Source organism: Mauremys reevesii, linkage group 2 (genome assembly GCF_016161935.1).
Source record: "Mauremys reevesii isolate NIE-2019 linkage group 2, ASM1616193v1, whole genome shotgun sequence".
NCBI classification, from domain to species: Eukaryota; Metazoa; Chordata; order Testudines; family Geoemydidae; genus Mauremys; species Mauremys reevesii.
Window position 1 is genome coordinate 179,554,993 of NC_052624.1, and position 19,217 is coordinate 179,574,209.

A 19,217-nucleotide genomic window follows, 5' to 3' on the forward strand; every position below is an offset into this window, starting at 1 on the left:
GAAGAGTATTCTTGATACGGACCATGGGTATAGCCCTTTAAAATAAATGTTTTATATGTTTGCCCTTAGGGGTTCTCAACCTTTTTCTTTCTGAGGCCCTCCCCCTAATATGCTATAAAAACTCAATGGCCCACCTGTGCCATAATAACTGTTTTTTTGCATATAAAAGCCAGGGCCAGCATTTGGGGGTAGCAAGCAGGGCAATTGCATGCAGACCCTGCAAACTACATTGCTCAGGCTTCAGCTTCAACCCTGGGTGGTGGGGCTCAGGGTCCCAGGCTTCAGCCCCATGTGGTGGGGCTTTGGCTTTCTGCCCTGGACCCCAGCGACTCTAATATTAGCCTGCTTGGCGGACACCCTGAAACCTGCTCGCAGCCCCTCAGGGACCCCTGGTTGAGACCCACTGCCCTAAGTGATGGATAAGCTCTTTTCAATTAAAAGTTCCTTTTTTTTAATTGCACAGACAAGTGCAATGCCATGCATCCAGTGAAACGAGTGTTTTAATCCCGTTTGCATCCCTTTAAAAATGAAAACACATATGATGTATTAATACAATTGTTTGTTCTCTTTAACATCATTTTTGTGGACTATTATATTCTGTAAAAGTAAGCTAAAGTAATTACAAAGTAAACTATTGATATAGTGACTGCTTGTGCAGCATTGCTTTAGCAAAATGACATTTAAAGGGCATCATTCATTGTATTCCCCTAGACACTCCAGTTTTTCTCCTTCTCCATAGAAGGAAACAAAGATGTTTAGAGGATTCCAGTTACATTGACAGGCTGTCCAGCTTTAGTAGTGTTGTGGGGATGCTTTGCATGATGAACAGCACCTCAATAAGAAGACTATATATCTAATTAAAGACTTTAAAATATTTTGTGTGTAACTATGCACAACTGAAAAAGACAAAGCTACTATAAAATGCGGAATGCCAGCGGAAATGAAATGACACTGGATTTACCAGGTTCCTTCAGATTGTAATTCTCGCTCTTTCTGGATATTTAACACATTTGTGTTTAAAATTGAACATTTAAAAACAAAATGAGACATACATTCCCATCCAAAGCTTGCAAGTGAAATACTGCTTACAGATTAGAATAATTATGGCTCTCTGTCTACTTTAGTAACTAAGTCTGCACCAGTCTCAGCACGGATCAGACAATTCTGCAGCTCTAGAATATAAATTTCTCTTTTACAAGCCTATCTTCACCCAGCATTGGAATGAGCCTGTGCAAACACAGTTCACGAATAACCATAAAAATATTGACATCTGCAAGTCGATAGCAGAGGGGATGCTGAAACTGGGGCATGATGGAGATCAGCAGCGGTACTGCATGAAAGCAAACAAACTTCGCCAGGGATACCAAAAGGTGAGGGGGGACAACAAGAAATCTGGTGCTGCCCCCAACACACCTGCTGCTTTTACAATAAACTATGCTATACTTGATGGGAACCGTCACCCCACATTTCTTATTAAAGGTCTTTATGGGAATAATATAAGGGATTTTTTAAGACTTATTTTTCCTTTTCCATTGTGACTATAAATCTAATGGTATATCTGTATGTTGTAATCTGTAGACTGGCATGTTGGCCTTCAGATGACCCCTTTCTGCTCCCGCTGAATGTCTGACCCAGATCAGGAGGAGAAAGTGGACTAGGGTGGATATGTTAGGCAACATACTCCAATCCTCTATGGCTGCTGACAGTGAACACAGGGCTTGGAGCGGCCATATGACCATGGAGAAGGCCTGAGAATGGAGGGATTGGTTGCTGCAGGAAAGAAAAGGATCAGGAAGTGCATTGGGAAATGCACCAAGACATCCCAGGTTTATTCAGGCAACAAGCTTATATGTTGCAAAGCATTATTAACCTATGTGACCAAAGGTCTCGGGCTCAGGAGCCTTTCCAATGTTAGAAGAACTCCATGGTCACTGCTCCCTATACCTTCCAATGTAAGTAACAGGTGGCAGTAGGGTGTACTAGGAGAACCACAGCTACACGCAGACAGACTTATGAAAGCCACAGGATCCAATGCAACTCACTGCAATGTAGTCAGTTCAGTTAGCCTTCCCTGAGTACTTTGTTACAGTGCCACTAACCTGCTTTTTGTGTGTGTGTGGGGGGGGTGTTACACCTTCCTTTTGTTGCTGGCTTTTTTGCCCACAACAAAGGTCTAATTCAGAGTATCCTTAGTGGTTTGCACCAGGCAAGGCAGCATTCATAGTGGGTGCCAAAACTCCTCCATACATTAGTTCAGGGGTGGCCAACCTGTGGCTCTGGAGCCACATGAGGCTCTTCAGAAGTTAATATGCGGCTCCTTGTATAGGCACCAACTCCAGGGATGGAGCTACAGGCTCAACTTTCCTGCTCAACCCCTGGCTCTGCCACAGGCCCTGTCCTCACTCCACCCCTTCCAGCCCTCTCCCAAGCCTGCTGTGCCCTCACTCCTTCCCCCCTGTGTCCCCAGAGCCTCCTGCATGCCACAAAACAGCTGACTGGGCAGTGTAGGTGGGGAGGGAGGGGAAGCACTAATAGGCAGGGGCTGCCTGTGGGTGGGAGGCACTGGGAGCTGCTGGGGAGCTGCTGACATATTACTGTGGCTCTTTGGCAACGCACATTGATAAAGTCTGGCTCCTTCTCAGGTTCAATTTGGCCACCCCAGCAATAATTCATAAAGCAGCAGACAACGTCCAGGTGGGCACCTGTTAACATACAGCCCCGTGCCTGGCTCTTCTGCTAGCCCTCAGCAGGCCCGCAGCCCGCCCCCTTGGCCAGCTCCCAGGGACTACCCAGCACTCAGCCGCGCCTACGCCTCTACGTCAATCAAGGGAACGAAGACCATGACATCACCGGGCGTCATATGGAAACGCCCCCTCGTGGCTGACACGCGCATTGGCTGCCCAAATGGGTTGGTGCCGGAATTAGGAAGCCGGGGCGCAGGGATTTGAGGCGACAGCCCTAGCACCGCCCTCAGGCGGAGGGTGACGCGACCGGGGCCAGGCTTCCGCTGTGCTTGGTCCTCCTGCTCCAGCCGCCAGGGCGGGGAGACGGCCGCTCCGTCACCTCACGTGACAGCCTCGCGCTCGCGCCGTCGCCTTGGAGACTGGAAGCAGCCGCGCTGCCTTCGCACGCTCCGGGCCCACGCGCGCCCGCTAGTAACCGCCGCCTCGCGCCGCCAGGGGATGCGGCCCCCGGCGCCATGCTCTGGAGTAAAGGCATCAGCGGGCTCGGCGCTGCCGCCGCCGCGGGGACCGGCCGCCTGCGCCACTGCGGCCCGCGCGGGGAGCGGGGTGAGCTCGGGGGTCCCGCGGGCGCCGCAGCCCGGCTGCGGGAGGGGGTGCGGGAGCGGGACTTCCCCGGGCCGGGGGTCACCCCGTGTCGCTCCCTGCCCCCGCCTGGCTCTGCCAGTTACCCCCGTGCGCCTGACGGGAGCGGCGGGCTGGGCCTGGCCTGGGAGCCGGGAGCCCGGGTGCGCGCTGCTCCCCAGGCCCGGCAGCGCTGCGGGCTGGAGGTCTCTGCCCCCGGCTGGGGCGCTCTCCGCGCCGGCTGCCCTCTCCCCACCCCGACAGCAGCGGGGGCTTCCGGTCTGCTCAGCGAAGGCGGCCCAGGCCCGGGGCCCGAGCTCTCCTGGGCTAGGCCAGCTCGTGTCCAAAGCCAGAGCAACTGGAAAAGGGAGCTGGAGGGTCTCAGCTGTTGCTTCACTAGGGTGACCAGCTCTTCCGATTTTATGGGGCTGGTCCTGATATTTTGGGCATTGCCTTATATTGGTGCCAATTACTCCCCACCCCTTCCCGATTTTTTTATCGTTGCTATTTGGTCCCCCAATGCTTCACCCCAGACAATGCACCCTCCTGCGGAAATGCTGTTTTCTGCCAGTTGTAGGAATAAACGTTTACTTTTTTTCCAGTTATTCTTAATCCAGAAAACTAACCCTATTACACTTTAAACACTTCTACAGGAGATTTGAATTGAACATAACTATATATTCTCTACAGTTTGGTGGGAGTTGTGATAAAGATGACACCCATTTTATTATATGTAACAAGTCAACATCATAACTCTTCAGAAGCCACAGCACTCCAGCCTATCGCCCGTTCCCTACAACAATCCCATCTCCTCACACCCCGTTTGAAAAAAACAAACTGCAACAATATTTGCTGTGTGTGTTTTTAAGTTTTGTTTACAATGGTAAATATCTGATTGTGCATAAATATTTTTCAGTTTGAAGGGTCATCAAGTACAGCAGAACCTCAGAGTTAGTAGTTCATTTAACACAGTATTGTACAGTATTTGCTCCCCCTCCTCCCCACTGCCTGATTGCATAGTTCAGTTCCAAATGAGGCGCGTGGTTGACCAGTCAGTTTGTAACTCTGAAGTCCTACTGTACTTCAATAAATACTGCAATGGGAAGTAACTGCTAATGAAGTAAGGGCAGATCTCTGCTTAAAATGCTGCAGCGATGTAACTACTAGTACAACGGTGCCACTGTATTACTTCAGTGAAGACACTACTTCAGTGAGGGGAGAACTTCTCACATGAGCGTAGTAATTCACCTCTGCAAGAGGCGATAGTTATGATAACAGGACAAACCCTCATAAACATAGCATGTCTACACCTGGGGTTAGGTGGGAATAACTGCGTTGCTCAGGGAATGTGGGTTTTTCACACTCTTGAGTGACATAGTTACACCAATGTAAACTTATAGTGTAGATCTGACCTAAGATTGTGAACCTAGGCCACAAAGATACCAAGTGCCCTCCGCTCCCACTGACTTGAGTAGGTGCTGATGGCATTATTTAAGCCCTAATCCAACAAATATCTGTGTGTGAGAGTAAGACCTCATTTACACCTAAAATTTAGGTTAATTTAGCTACGTCATTTAGGAGTGTCAGAAATTCACACTGTGTGAGAGATGTAGTTTAACTGACTGAAGCCCCAGTGTAGACACCGCTAGGTTAATGGAGGAATTCTGTCAGCTACTGCATCTTAAGGGGGTGTGCTCTCTATTGCTGTAGTAAATGTCTACACTGCAGTGGCAGAACAGTTACGCTGCTGTACCACTTGTAATGTGGCTTTATGCATGAGGAGTCCCACTGAGTTCAGCAAGATTACTCACAAGAGTAATACGCTACTAGAAAGTGCTCAGATCCCATGGTGATGGCATACAACTGTATTAAAAAAGTGAACAGAATAGCTGACTGCAAAGTGCTTTACACTCTAACTCCAGAATCCTGAGCATGTTGCAGTAATGTATGTTGGGGGAGATTATTGAATTTTATAGTAGATTAAAGTAATGCCAGTTTTTAGTTATTGGAAGGAAGTAGTGAACTACTTACAGGAATAAAAATGTCTTAGTGAATGTACTTTCATATTGACACAGTAACTTGTATGTGTTTTTTGTAGACTTAAGCATCTCTGCGGCATCATCTTTACAAACTCACAGTGTCAAGGGGAAATTTTCCTTATCGGGGAGTAGAAAGCTATTCTTTGACACCCATGCTCTAGTGTGCCTGTTGGAAGAAAATGGTAACTTTTCTGTTACAAATTATTCAAATATGTAGAGTGATCTATAACTTATTTCTGCTGTATCATTTCAGAGTACTAAACTTGTGCAATTATTTCTCTGTCTCACTTAATTTAAAAGTGTCATTCTTAGTGAGATAGCTTTTATAAAGATTGCTTAAAACCTACTGAGATATTTATTCTGCTTTAAAAGGACATTATTAAGATCAAATTTTGACCTTTGTTATTTTGGATTTACATCTGTGTAACTGAGGTCAGAAACTGGCCAGGCCTGCTATATAACACTTAATTAACCTTGTAATTGCCCTCCTTTTGTATTTTTTTTTAATTCTCATCCATAATATTGTATCACTGCCTTTATTGTGAACCTGCAAATGTTGAAAGTACTTCTTGGGGGATTATTGCTTTGCAAAATATCTTAGAATGTTGCAACTGTTACAAAAACCAGCAGTACTGAGTTAAATCATAATACACTTCACTTTACATATTGTTACATTTTACAGAGTCTCAAAGACTGGTAGACCTAAAACAGACCAGCTAGCTTTGTTCTGATTTATTGGATTGTGAATACCTTTTACATTTTTCTGAACAAGTAAGGTACTAAAATCAGGTTCCTGAAGAGCAAGGTTATAACTTCCAATAACATGATTGTTCACAAAAAACTAAGCAGGCATGAGAGAGAGAATATGACATTCCTATCTATATCCACATCTGTTTTAATAAATAAAATACCAGCATCCTATATTGTTGTTGAGGGATAGTGGTGAACAGTAGAAGTTGCCATGTAGCTATACTGCAGTTGTCATTTTATGGTGGAGAAACCTTGGATGTTCATGTGTTTTAAATTTAATTAATTGAACAGTAACACTGTGTTCTGTTATTAGTTCTGAATGGAGGGAGGAATGTTTGTAGCCTCTGCCATGGCCATAATTTATTAAAAATCTTTGTGAATAGTATTTGAAAGAGACATCTCTGAAAAAATGATTCTGGCATAATTTTTCTATGTTTTGCTGTATTTTGTTTTGCTTAGGGTTCACTACTCAGCAATCAGAGATCATTGTATCCGCATTAGTGAAAATTATGAACACCAACATGGATGTGATTTACAAGGACATGGTCACCAAAGTACAGCAGGTGAGATACAAGAAGGCGTTGGATTTAAAGAAAACCAAAATTTAATGTTTCTACTAGTAAAACATAACTTGGTGTTTAAGGAATGACTGTGCTTCAAATTGTACCTTACATTTTCAACAGCAAAGAAATTTGGGGTTAAATATACAATGTAAGCATCCCTATATATATTCTGGGTGTTTTCAAACTGGATACTTGATTTATATTTAGTTTTGAGGCCTGATTCTCCCCTTGCTTCTTCAATTTTTAGTCAAATCCTGTAAATACAGTACACCCTTGCTATAATAAACACATTGGGATCCAAGCCATTTGTTCATTATAGCCAGGGGTTTGTTATAGCAAAAGAGTGCTCGTGAGGGTGGGGAGGCTGACAGCTCCTCCAGCCCTGCAGCTGCAGCAGGCCTCGAAGTGGAATCCAGGGTCCAGCTTCATTATAGCTGAAGGTTCATTATTATGAAGGGTGTTATAGCGAGGATGTACTATAGTAACTACTGTATAGGTAGTGTAGTTTAATAGGTAGTCAGCTTAAAAAAAAAATGTTGTTTTGTGTGGTTCTGGCACCCTGTCTCAGTACCGGCCTTGGTACCGGACTATACCATGCTCTCTGGGTTTCAAGCCCTACCATTCTTATCATGAGGCAGTGCCTAATAGTAACCCTCATCCCAACTCCCTTAAGTGCTTGGGGGAGGCTCACATGAGTGACCAGTGTGCCATTTGCAAGGGCTTTAAGCCCCATTCTAAAAAAGGCAGGGTAACCAAACTAAAACATTTGCTGCTCGAATTGGCACTAGGTCCTCCATCTGAGCTGTCTATCTTGGTCCAAGTACCAAGCACCTTAGTATTGGCCAGTAGCACACCTCTGGCACTACCAGTACCAAGAGGCAGCTTGGTGTTGCTAATACTGAGGAAGAGGCATTGGAAATCAGACTGTGTGCCAGGTTCACTGGAAGATGTGAAGAGGTTGAGTTCTTCTAAAGACACAGGAGTGTGTTCAAGGAGGAACCACTCCCCAGAGAATGCCTTTAAACGGGAATTTACTGACTCCAGAGCCTAGTATTGGCCTGCTAAGTCCAGCTCCCAAAGTACCTTCATTGGCATCTCCTCGCACCACAGTACCGCAGAGTGTGCCACCTATTCTGAGGCATTTGAGGCTGCAAGAGAGTTGCTAAATCTCTCAGTGCTATCATCATCAGCAGTTCAAGAGACTCACCTGGCACCAGTGCCTTAACCTCTGCATCAGGCAATTCCATTGGGTTCAACCATCAGAGTATTAATTAAAGGGGTACTATCTAGGGGAAAGCTACAGATGATCTTCTCTGCTCCCCTTTCTTCAGACTCTGAACCTTCTTCACTAGTACCAATGAGTATGGCACTGCCATGGTCACAAGAAGAGGCTTCTCCTTCATCAGACTCATTCTGGACTTAAGGGCTTATCCTCTCACCCTGGGGTGGACGTTTAGGCACAAGGCAGAGTGCACTTATGTGGTCCAGTACTTCAGACTGTCTGACTCCTTCAAGGCTGGTTGGCAGAGGTGTATTCTCTAAAAAAGCACCACATAGATATGTTAATGCACATACCAAGTCACATCTTATCTTCCCTAGATTGTTAGTTAGACCCAATCAACATCTGCAAGGGGGTTCCTTTCATCCTGCCTCAACAATCTCTCTCTTTAGTCACTAATGCCTCAGACCTGGGCTGGGGCTCATGTGGGACGCCTGCAGATGCAAGTTTCTGGTCTCTCCAAGATCTCGGCCTACATGTAAACATCAAGGAGTTTTGCTTACCTTGTATGACATTCCTTTCTCTTATTAGGGGAAGGGGAATATTGGTGCCAACCAACAATATGACCGCCATGTTTTATGGAAACAAACCGGGGGGAGCCCCATCTAGGGTGACCAGACAGCAAATGTGAAAAATCGGGACGGGGGTAGGGGGTAATAGGAGCCTATATAAGAAAAAGACCCAAAAATTGGGACTGTCCCTATAAAGTCGGGACATCTGGTCACCCTAGCCCCATCTCCACTACTTTGTTGGGAAGCAATACTCCTCTGGGACTTCTGCAACGACACCTCTATGCTTCTGAAAACAGCCCACCTCCTGAGCATTTGGAATATGCTAGCAGATCACATGAGCAGTTTTTTTTAATAATCACATGTAGCCCCTTTGCCCAGATGTAACAAGGTCCATTTTCCAGCTCTGGGGAACTCTCCAAATGGATCCCTTTGCAACAAAGAACAACACAAAATTTCACCCATTCTGCTTCAGAGCAGAACTGAGCCTGGGTTCATTAACAGATGCTTTTCTACTGCTGTGGTCAGAGGGTCTGCTGTACGCCTTTTTTCCCCTCTCTGTCTTGTTCCAAAGTTCTGTACAAGGCCAACCAGGACAAGGCCTGTCTTATAGTGATTGCCCTGGAGTGGCCCCATCAACACTGGTTTTCACATCTCTTGAGAAGTCCAATCAGTCCCTCACTATTACTCCCACTTCACACAGACCAGATTTCTCAGAAGTATGGCTGCCTCCTCCACCCCAATCTTCAGGCCCTTCACCTGGAAGCTTGGAGACTTTGTGGTTAACTTCAGTAGAGGAGTCCTACTCTAGAGAGATGCAGGAGGTACTGCTGAATAGTAGTAGAAAACCATCAACTAGGACAATTTATCTTGCTAAATGGGAGAGGTTTTCCATCTGGTTGAAGCTGAAAGAGGTCTCCCCTATTCTTGCTTAGTCCAGCCTATGCTGAATAGATTGTTTGTAGCTGAAATATCAAGGATTGGCAGTTAGCTCAATCACATTACATCTAGTGGCTGGATCAAAATTCCACCATCGTGTGGATAACCACTCCCTTTTTTCCAACCCGATGACTATAAGATTTTTAAAGGGTTTGGACAGACTGTTTATTCAAGTACAGAACCCTGGAGCCTGAATGGCTTATAGAAGCTAGCCTTTGGTCACAAGGGTGACTCAATAGCATAAGAAAGTTTCTTCTAGTAAATTATATGAATGTCTGAGAGCAAGGAATTTTTGTGTTCTAATTATGGCTCTGATGCTGACTTTCTCTGTGGCCTTGTTCATGTCATATAGCCTCTCTTCCTTAGCATCCTCATATATAGCATGGGGAAAAATATTTACCTCCATTACTACCTGGATGGTGTAAAGACTAATGTTAGTACAGTTATAGAAAAATGCCTACAATTACAGAGAGAACTGGCGAGGATGAAAGATAGGGTAAAACAAGTAGGAGCAGGCCACCTTTCTCCACTTTTTGTGTACTCTGTCCTGTTTGCTGTCCTCAGTGAAATTGAAAATATGTATGAGATAATACTGCTTATTTAAAATAAACACAGGGAAGACATCAGGATTTAGGCATTGTTTAATATTTCACTTAGATTAAACTTTGGAGTAATACTGCTATTGACATGTCTTCATAACCAGAGCCAGTTGATGGTCATCATTAGCTGTAACAATTAAAAAAAAGAAAAACACAAGATATCATTGCTTTGTATTGGTGTGACTAATGGACCTGTTGAGCACTCCTGAGTAGTTATGGCACCTAAATTGCATTCTCTGGAGTGTTGAAGTAAGCATTCTCGAAACGGATATCTTGAATTTGGCTGAACTAGGAAAGAACATTTTACTGAAGTGCTGTCTTTATGTGCTGTTCTGTGCATCTTTTTTTATTTTATTGTAAGAGGAAAAGAGCAGTTTGTCACAAGTTCTTATTCGTATTCTAGGTTAAGTACATGCCTACAATAAAATGCCCTCTTATTTGACTTGGTACAGTATGTAGTATTACATGTATTCATTAGTCAGCAGACATTACGGCTGGCAGGTGCAATATGACTGATATGGTCTGAATGCACTTCTTTCCCCATATCCTCTCCAGCTCTTTGCATCACTGGCGCCACTAGTTGCTTTAATGTTACAACACTACACATACAAGTGCAGCAGGAAGAGAAAGAAAAGCTGAAAATGTGAAGAGAGGAACTACCAGTGATATTACAATTCCACCAACCTGTAGATGTTTCAGAAAATAGCTAGTGTTTTGTACTAGCTCTAAAATTTAGCTAGCTTCTGAGCTTAAATTAGCCATCTTATGTTACCACATTCATTTAAAAAAATGTGTGTTCCATATCCAGGATGAAAATTGGTCAGTATAAGATGGCTGGATCGCAAGTCTCAATTAAGTGACACAGACACTAAAATAATAGCGTTTTAAATATTACGTTTGTACAGAAGTGAGAACTTTTTTAGGATGTTGCAATTATTATGGTATGAGCTGAATTTTTCTTTCTTCTTTCAAAGGAAATCACTCTTCAGCAAATAATGTCTCATATTGGTGGTGTGAAAAAGGATATGATTATTTTAGAAAAGAGTGAATTTTCAGCACTCCGAGCTGAAAATGAGGTAAAAAACACATATGCAAACTACAGTAGCACTGTTTTTTGTATACCACACACATAGAGAAGTGGTTCTCAATTTTTTCCATACAATGACTTCATGTTACAACAGAAAAAAGCTTTGAGATGCCCCTCCCAATTTGCCATAAAGTAAGGGAAGGTGGTCATGAGCCCAGGTTGAGAACACATATCTTAGAGGAAAGCCATGCATCAAACTTTGTTGTTGTGTTTTAAAACTTCTCTGTGTTGGGAGGAGGGGAGGGAAAGCCAAGAGTAGAGGAATCATAGTATCAAGTGTGGAGAGTTGCTTGCAGAGCTCCTAGTAACCTGAAGAAGTAGTAATATAATATAATTAATCATTTACAGCATTAAAAAATTTGATCCAGTAGTAGTTATACAATCCGTAGTTGAATCCATGTCTTATAAGATTTTTAGGCTCCTTTGGGGACAGAATTAAAACACTCCTGGCATATGTCAGATATCCATTGCTCCTCTTCCTAGAAGCTGAGCATATACTTTTGCTGTATAGGGACCCTGTCAGTCAGCCCAAAGGAGTGAAATTAGTCTGCTGAAGAGGAGGAATCTTTACCATCTGGTTGGCAGATGCGGTTTAACAAATTTACAGCGAGCAAAACGATGTTGAAAGAAACCTTGTAGAGCATGGTAGGTTAACAATTCTGCCAAAGGTCACAATTAAAGGAAACAAAATAGAAGATGTTCTGTTGGCTGTTGAGAAGGGAAGACTTGTTTATCCTTAATCTCATATATTTAGAAGTGAATGAGTAAGGAAAAAATAATGGAACTGTTAACTTTTTTGTTATATAACTGCACTCAAAAACAAAACAATGTAAAACATCAGAGCCTACGAGTCCACTCAGTCCTACTTTTGTTCAACCAATCGCTAAGCCAAACAAGTTTGTTTACATTTACAGGAGATAATGCTGCCCTCTTTTTGTTTACAATATCACCTGAAAGTGAGAACAGGCATTCTCATGGCACTGTTGTAGCCAGCATCGCAAGATATTTATGTGCCAGATGCACTAAAGATTCATATATCCCTTCATGCTTCAACTACCATTCCAGGGGGCATTTGACCATGCTGATGACAAGTTCTGCTCGATAACAATCCAAAGCGGTGCGGACTGATGCATGTTTATTTTTATTATCTGAGCCAGGTGCCACCAGCAGAAGGTTGATTTTCTGTTTTGGTGATTTGAGTTCTGTAGTTTTTGCATCAGTGTTGCTCCTTTTAAGACTTCTGAAAGCATGCTCTGCACCTCGTCCCTCTCAGATTTTGGAAGGCACTCAGATTCTTAAACCTTGGTTCGAGTGCTGTAGTTATCTTTAGAAATCTCACATTGGTACCTTCTTTCCATTTTGTGACATCTGCAGTGAAAGTGTTCTTAAAATGAACGACGTGTGCTGGGTCATCATGCAAGACTGCTATAACATGAAATATATGGCAGAATGCGGGTAAAACAGAGCAGGGGATATACAATTCTCCCCCCAAGGAGTTGAGTCACAAATTTAATTAACGCATTATTTTTTTTACGAGTGTCATCAGCATGGAAGCATGTCCTCTGGAATGCTGGCTGAAGCATAAAGGGGCATATGAATGTTTCGCATTAGTAGTAGTAAATACCTTGGAATTCTCGCTACAACAGTGCCATGAGAATGCCTATTCTCACTTTCAGGTGACATTGGAAACAAGTGGGCACCATTATCTCCTGCAAATGTAAACAAACTTGTTTGTCTGAGCGATTGTCTGAACAAAAAGTAGGACTGAGTGGACTTGCAGGCTCTAAAATTTTACATTGTTTTATTTTTGAATGCAGTTTTTTTTGTACATAATTCTACATTTGTAAATTCAACTTTCATGATAGAGATTGCAGTACAGTACTTGTATTAGGTGAATTGAAATACTATTTCTTTTTTACAGTGCAAATACTTGTAATCAAAAATAAAGTGAGCACTGTATACTTTGTATTCTGTGTTGTAATTGAAATCAATCTATTTGAAAATGTAGAAAGCAGCCAAAACTATTTAAATAAATGGTATTCTATTATTGTTTAACAGTGCAGTTAATCACAATTAAGTTTTTTAATTGCTTGACAGCCCTTACCATTTATTAAAATGGAACCCTTAAAAAACAATTCTGGAGTGTTAATAGCAGAAAGAAGCTGTAGATACACCTGCTTCTAAAAAAGTGTTGTTGCAGAAATAACTAATTGATACTATAAACTCTCACATTTTGCTGGGACTAGACAATCTATAAAATGAAAAGGAAATTAGAAATATTCATAGTTTATTGATCATTAGTACAGTGCTAGTAGCTGTAATGCAGATTCACCAGTACTCTTAGGACTTTTATTTATATGTTTTGTTTTTGTTTTGTTTTTTTTAAGAAAATAAAACTTGAACTCTATCTGCTAAAGAAGCAAGTAATGGTAAGATACATTGTTTATATTATTACTTAGATGCAATATGACTATAATGAACATGAAGAATTTAGAGAGCCATTTTAAATATCTGTCTTGTTCACTTTTAAAAGGTTTTTACTATTAAAGTGCTTAGTTGTTGTGCTGCAGGTACCCTGTATGGGGGACTGAAATCTCCAAAGGCAGCTTCATGTATGTATTCTTAGTGGTACCTGAAACTATTAAAACCTAAAAATATGTTTTAAATCGGATTTATTTTTCACTTTCTTAGCTGTTTTCCTTTATTTGCATTTCATTGATTGAATTAAGCAAATGTCAGTTTCAGTTCCATGGTTAAGACTGAATTGAGTTCTGTTCTTAAGGCCACTTTGTTACCTATGAAAATGCATGGCATCATCCCCAAATTTACAGCATTTACTCTTTGGGCACAGAATTGATTTTCTGAGAATCTGCAAGTAAATTCGTTTATTTGAGTTAATTTTAATTTAAAAATTGGTTCTTTATGAAGTTTAACCCCATGTGCCAGACCATGTTTTTATCCAAATAATTGTAATAACAGAAAAATGAATACTCTCTCCAAACTTCCCATATAATTAAATTTTACTGAAGTTGAGTATACAGACTACATGAAAAGGGTTTTTTTGGTTTGTTTTTTAAGAGTTAATGGTCATTTTAGTTCTGTTCTTCTTAACTGACAGCTGCTGCTGCTTCAGAAGATGCTATGAAAATTTTTCTCCTTCAGAGAATTTCATTACTAACTGGCCTCTTTTAAAATGATTGCTGTCTCCAATTTTCAATGGGTGTGAAGCTATGGAATGCCCTTAATAAAAAAAAAAAAGAAAGAAAAAAAAAGTCCTCTTTCAAAATGGACACCACTTCCCATTGTTCCCAGTGTTAATGAAGCCAGACTGCCCTTAGGAAAAATGGTTGCCACCTGAGGACAGTCTCAGGGTTCCTATTCACCACTCTGCCCTACTTTGCTCCTCTCAGCTGGAGAGAGGACACACCCTTCCACTCCCAGGTTGCTGATCTAATGCTTCTCCACTAAACCATCAAGCTGTTGACATATCTAGGCTTAGGGTATGGCTACACTTGTAGCTGTACAGCGCTGCCGCGGAAGCGCTCCCACGGCAGTGCTTTGAAGTGTAAGTGTGGTCGCGGTGCCAGTGCTGGGAGAGAGCTCTCCCAGCGCTGCAGGTACTCCACCTCCCCGTGGGGATTAGCTTACAGCGCTGGGAGCTGGGCTCCCAGCGCTGGGGCACTGTTTACACTGGCGCTTTACAGCGCTGTAACTTGCTGCACTCGGGGGTGTTTTTTCACACCCCTGAGCGAGAAAGTTGCAGCGCTGTAAAGCGCCAGTGTAGCCAAGGCCTTAGTAACTGTGTGATCTTGTAATTATTGCCTTCATCATCCCATCCCCTTCCTGTTGACTTGATTTCCATAATATTACATCATGACTAAAATAAGGCTCATATTGTATATTTGTATTGTGCACTTTTGAACACTCTAAAATATAGTTTTAAATACTTCTAGTCTAAAAAATAGGGATTAATTAGATCTATTATAATTAATTGCATTTGATATTTATTTCCTTTTACATAGATGTTAATATCTCTATCCAAAATAATTCTTCCTAAAACTGGTACTTTTCATTAGTAGGTTTTATAGAGGTTTGAGGTCAACACTGTTTGTTTTTACATAAAATTCAATTATTCAGTTACATTTTTCCTTAGTCATGTAATGAAAATTTACTCTGGGTAACAGTCAAGGTTAAAATAATTTATTTGTTCTTATATAAAACACATAGAAATTTACACAGTATGTGAGATAGGTTTGTTAAAAGAAAATCGTAACTTAAAATTTCATAATTAAGAATTGATAATTGTAAAATATCTGTCACTAATTTTAAAGTTATTTAGCAGAATTAAAAATTACTAAAACAGAAATCAGTGTAAGTGTTGTTCATGCTAAGATAATTAAACGGTTTTTTTTATTAGCTTAATATAGTGACTTGTGGAAAAAAAATGCTTGCATGTCTCTAATACATAGAATTTCTTGAAATATTAATCAGTCTTCACATTTATCCTATGCACTAGTCTGGTTAGCAGCTTGCTCTATGGCCCACAGTCTGGAGACTGGAATTCCTCTGGGAAGTAGCAGTAAAATGGTAGCTGTCATTGAGAAGCAGCAGAACCATTTACTGCTATTGTGCGAGTAAAACATTGACAAGTAGCTCTATAAAGTTTTAGAAATATAATATGTCTGTTATATAACTTCCAGTAAATATTCCATGAGCTGTCTTAAGTTATCTGTAGTTTTCTTTTAAGCTCAACAGTTATTAGAGAGATGACCATTACTAGAGTTCTCTTTGCAAGCATATTTTTATATGCTGCCTTGAATGGATTAGAGCTGTAGTATGTCTCTATGGGACATCAAAACTTTACACATACCCAGACCTGGCCTCCAAACGTCTACGTTTGTCATACCTGGGACACAAGAAATGTTCTCAGCTTCATTGGATGGACATGTTACATTGTCCTGGATCTGCTATGTCAGTGTTTTAGTCTCAAAAGCAGCTGCTAGTTGTCCTAGCTTTCAGGAATCCTGTTCACCCCAGAGGTCATGAGTATCTTCCATTGATTGAAGGGGCAAAATAGGTCCCCACATACTGTGAAACTGATGCAGCCTATCAGGAAAAAAGTCCTTTTATTGAGGTTTGCAGTAGGAAGGCACAATAAATTTGTTCCATTACTTAGCTTATGAATTGAACAAGGAAAATGTTTTTTGTTTGTTTGTTTTTTAATTTCCTGATATATTTTGCATATTTTTTCTCTAGGATGAAGTTACCAAAGTTCGTGCAGATAACAAATTAGGCTTCAATCTGGAGAAGAGCAGAGTAAAAGAACTGGTATGTTTTATGGATTTCTTCTAGAAGTATGTAAAACATGAATACCATTTGAAATTGTTTGGTCAAGAATGTAATTTTCATGATTGTCAATGAAGTCTTGTGGCCAGAAGCTAGTGTGAACCATGATTATTCATCTTAATAGTGCTGTAGTATAATGCGACACCATTCGCTTTTAATATTTTATCATATTTTGACATTATTTCCTCATTAATCTGGATATTAAAAACAATGGGTTTTTTCCTAAATTATCTAGTCAAATTAAGTTTAAATGCTTTGTTAAATTACTTAAATTGAAAGCTTATCCTTGCCCCAGTAGGGGACCAATTACATTGTAGCCAGTATGTCAGCCAACAGTTTGATTGAAGTGATCTTCACACTGTCTAGTCCTAAATGGTATGGATCCAGTCACTTCTGACTTTCAAGTGATTGGTAGAACTGAAAATCTTTATGATCTTAAACTGGAGTAATAAAGGTTATAATAAATTGGCAGGGTTTTTTTCCCTCTTTTAGAGTATTATATGTAACTCTGTTTTAAGCTCCTGTAAATGCCATTACCAAAATGTATTTCAGCAAATCAAAGGAAATTATATTGCCTAACTTGAATAGTCTTTTTTGAATGATATTTTTCTACAGATTTTATTTTCCCTAGTCCCTAGTCATCACATTTAACATTTATATTTCATAGATGTGTAGTGAGGGAATAATATTGACCATTACTCTGGGCAGTTAGCTTTGTTTTCTTTAGATACTGCTAATCTTTATTCTTTCAAAACTGGTAGATGTGCCCTTGAAAGTGATTACTCATAATGGTTGTCAAATGAGCTATCCTGGGTTGGGTCAATGACTTAATACTGTCGGTAGCCCTCTGTGCTGCCCCATGAGAGGATTGGATTGAAGAACAAATTGAAGCCTTCAGACTTTTGAACTTGTAGAGTTTTCAGATGTTGCAAAAATAATGCTTTGCACTAATGTAGCACCTTTCCTCTGAAGCTCTTAACTACTTAAATAGCAAACCTCACAATATCTCTGAGTAGGTAAGCATTATTATATGCATTTTACAGATCAGTTAACTTAGGCACAAAGTGTTCATGATGTGTCCAAGCTGACCGGAATAGAGCCCAGCAATCTGGACTCTGTCTCTTGCACAAAGCACTAGACTACATTGCTTTTCTAGATGAAACCCCCAACCTTTATGTGAAGAAGTAGACAACTGTAAACTACAGTCATGTACTCCACTGCAGTCTGTTATACAGGGCATTGTATCTTTCAAGGAGACTGCTTGCTAGCTAGCTAATTGTTGTCAGCAGACATCATGCATGGGCAGAATTCTGGCATAGAATGGGGAAAGAGGCAGGTGAATGGAGAACATGATGCTACATATAAAATAAGGTTTATTTGTACATAATAAGAAAGAGGAGAACCCAAAATAAAGGGCTGGGTGAAAGTTCTGTGGCCTCTCTTCAACCTGTGCTTATGTCTAGATGTTGTTTCTTCTGCATTAGTGAAAGCATTATTGGCATATGCACTTGGACACAGGTGAGACCTATACTTGAATGCCCAGAGTCCTATAAAAGCTGTAGGAAAAAATAAAGCACACTTACCTAGGAAGATACCTGAGGTAACTTAAATTAGTAAAGGCTTAGCCAGTGGCTTTACTCATAAAATATTTTCAAAGCATGGTAAGTTAATATTCTATCAGTGTGTGGTTTAAAAATATAAATATATACACAGTACTTGTATTACAGTTATTTATCCGGTTTCAACTTCTGCATTTAAAGGTAAGGTAGGAAAGTTTCTCTAGTGATAAGGTAGGAAGCAGAAAGGCATTACTGAGGTTATGACATTGCAATAGCTAGTCAAAATGTTTCCTGCTGCTGCATCCAAGAATCCAGTTTGGGAAGAGGAGACGCTGACTGAAATGTGGGGCATAAGCCCACACAAAGAAGTTTGGAGGGACAGTCACAAATATAACCAGAAAGACTCAGAGTTGAATGGGCAAACTAAGGCTGCTGAGAAATGAGCAAAGAGGGGGAGCTTTTCATTGCTCTGAGCCTAGGACTAGGGCAGAGGTTCCCCAATTTTTTGCTGGCATGATCCCATTTTAATGAAGTATTTCCTGCCAGGACCCCAGATAGCATGGAGGATGCCATTTTGTAGAGAAAAAGTGTGTCCTCTGCACAGCATGACCTCATAGGCACAGTATGTTCGAGATCACCCTGCATGGACAACACCATTTTTCTCTACAAAAAAGCATTCTCCGCACAGCGTGACCTCGTATGTATGGTGCATGCAAGGTCATGCTGTGCAGAGCAAAACAGCACCCTCCATGTAGTAGGGATCACCGGAATCTCACCTGCTGATGGTGTGTTCCATTTGGGGCCACAACCCACAGTTTGGAAACTGCTGGTACTAGGGCATCTGCCAGGAACATTCTGTCAGTTTGCTTTACCTGCTCTTACCACACAAGAAAATATCTCGAGTCTGCATAATGAAAGAGGTGGAGCCATGAGTATTATAGAATAGAATGATCTTTTCTCTTTCATGTAATTGAATTGGAGATCCTGGCAATTTATATAAAACTTGTTCAAATGAATCTTACAGCTTGCTTAAATCTACTATAGTATTCAACATATTTATAGACATCACAGGAGTGATGTCTTTAGTTAAGATTGCCCAACACATTGTAAGACTCTGTTTCGATGGTAACCCTGCCAAACTAACCATTTGGGCTGAATTTTTCCATACTGGGTGTCTGCCTCAGGGTGAACCTCCTCCCCCTCCCATAGCCCTCCTTTTAAAAAATAGGATCAGCGGTTTCT

General features: G+C 41.3%; 1 protein-coding gene across 2 annotated transcripts in view; it reads left to right on the top strand.

Annotated features, from left to right (window-relative positions):
• Positions 1-2,909: 2,909 nt before the first annotated feature.
• Positions 2,910-19,217, top strand: part of MCUR1 (mitochondrial calcium uniporter regulator 1) — a 29,638-nt gene continuing 13,330 nt past the window's right edge. The window contains exons 1-6 of one of the 2 annotated variants that reach the window (XM_039526088.1): positions 2,913-3,290; positions 5,404-5,526; positions 6,554-6,657; positions 10,958-11,059; positions 13,458-13,499; positions 16,327-16,398. In XM_039526088.1, coding sequence (XP_039382022.1) covers positions 3,200-3,290; positions 5,404-5,526; positions 6,554-6,657; positions 10,958-11,059; positions 13,458-13,499; positions 16,327-16,398 — 534 coding nt within the window. In that variant the 5' untranslated portion in view covers positions 2,913-3,199. Of the gene's footprint in view, positions 3,291-5,403; positions 5,527-6,553; positions 6,658-10,957; positions 11,060-13,457; positions 13,500-16,326; positions 16,399-19,217 lie in introns of both variants that reach the window. The other variant, XM_039526089.1, reaches the window with a different exon arrangement.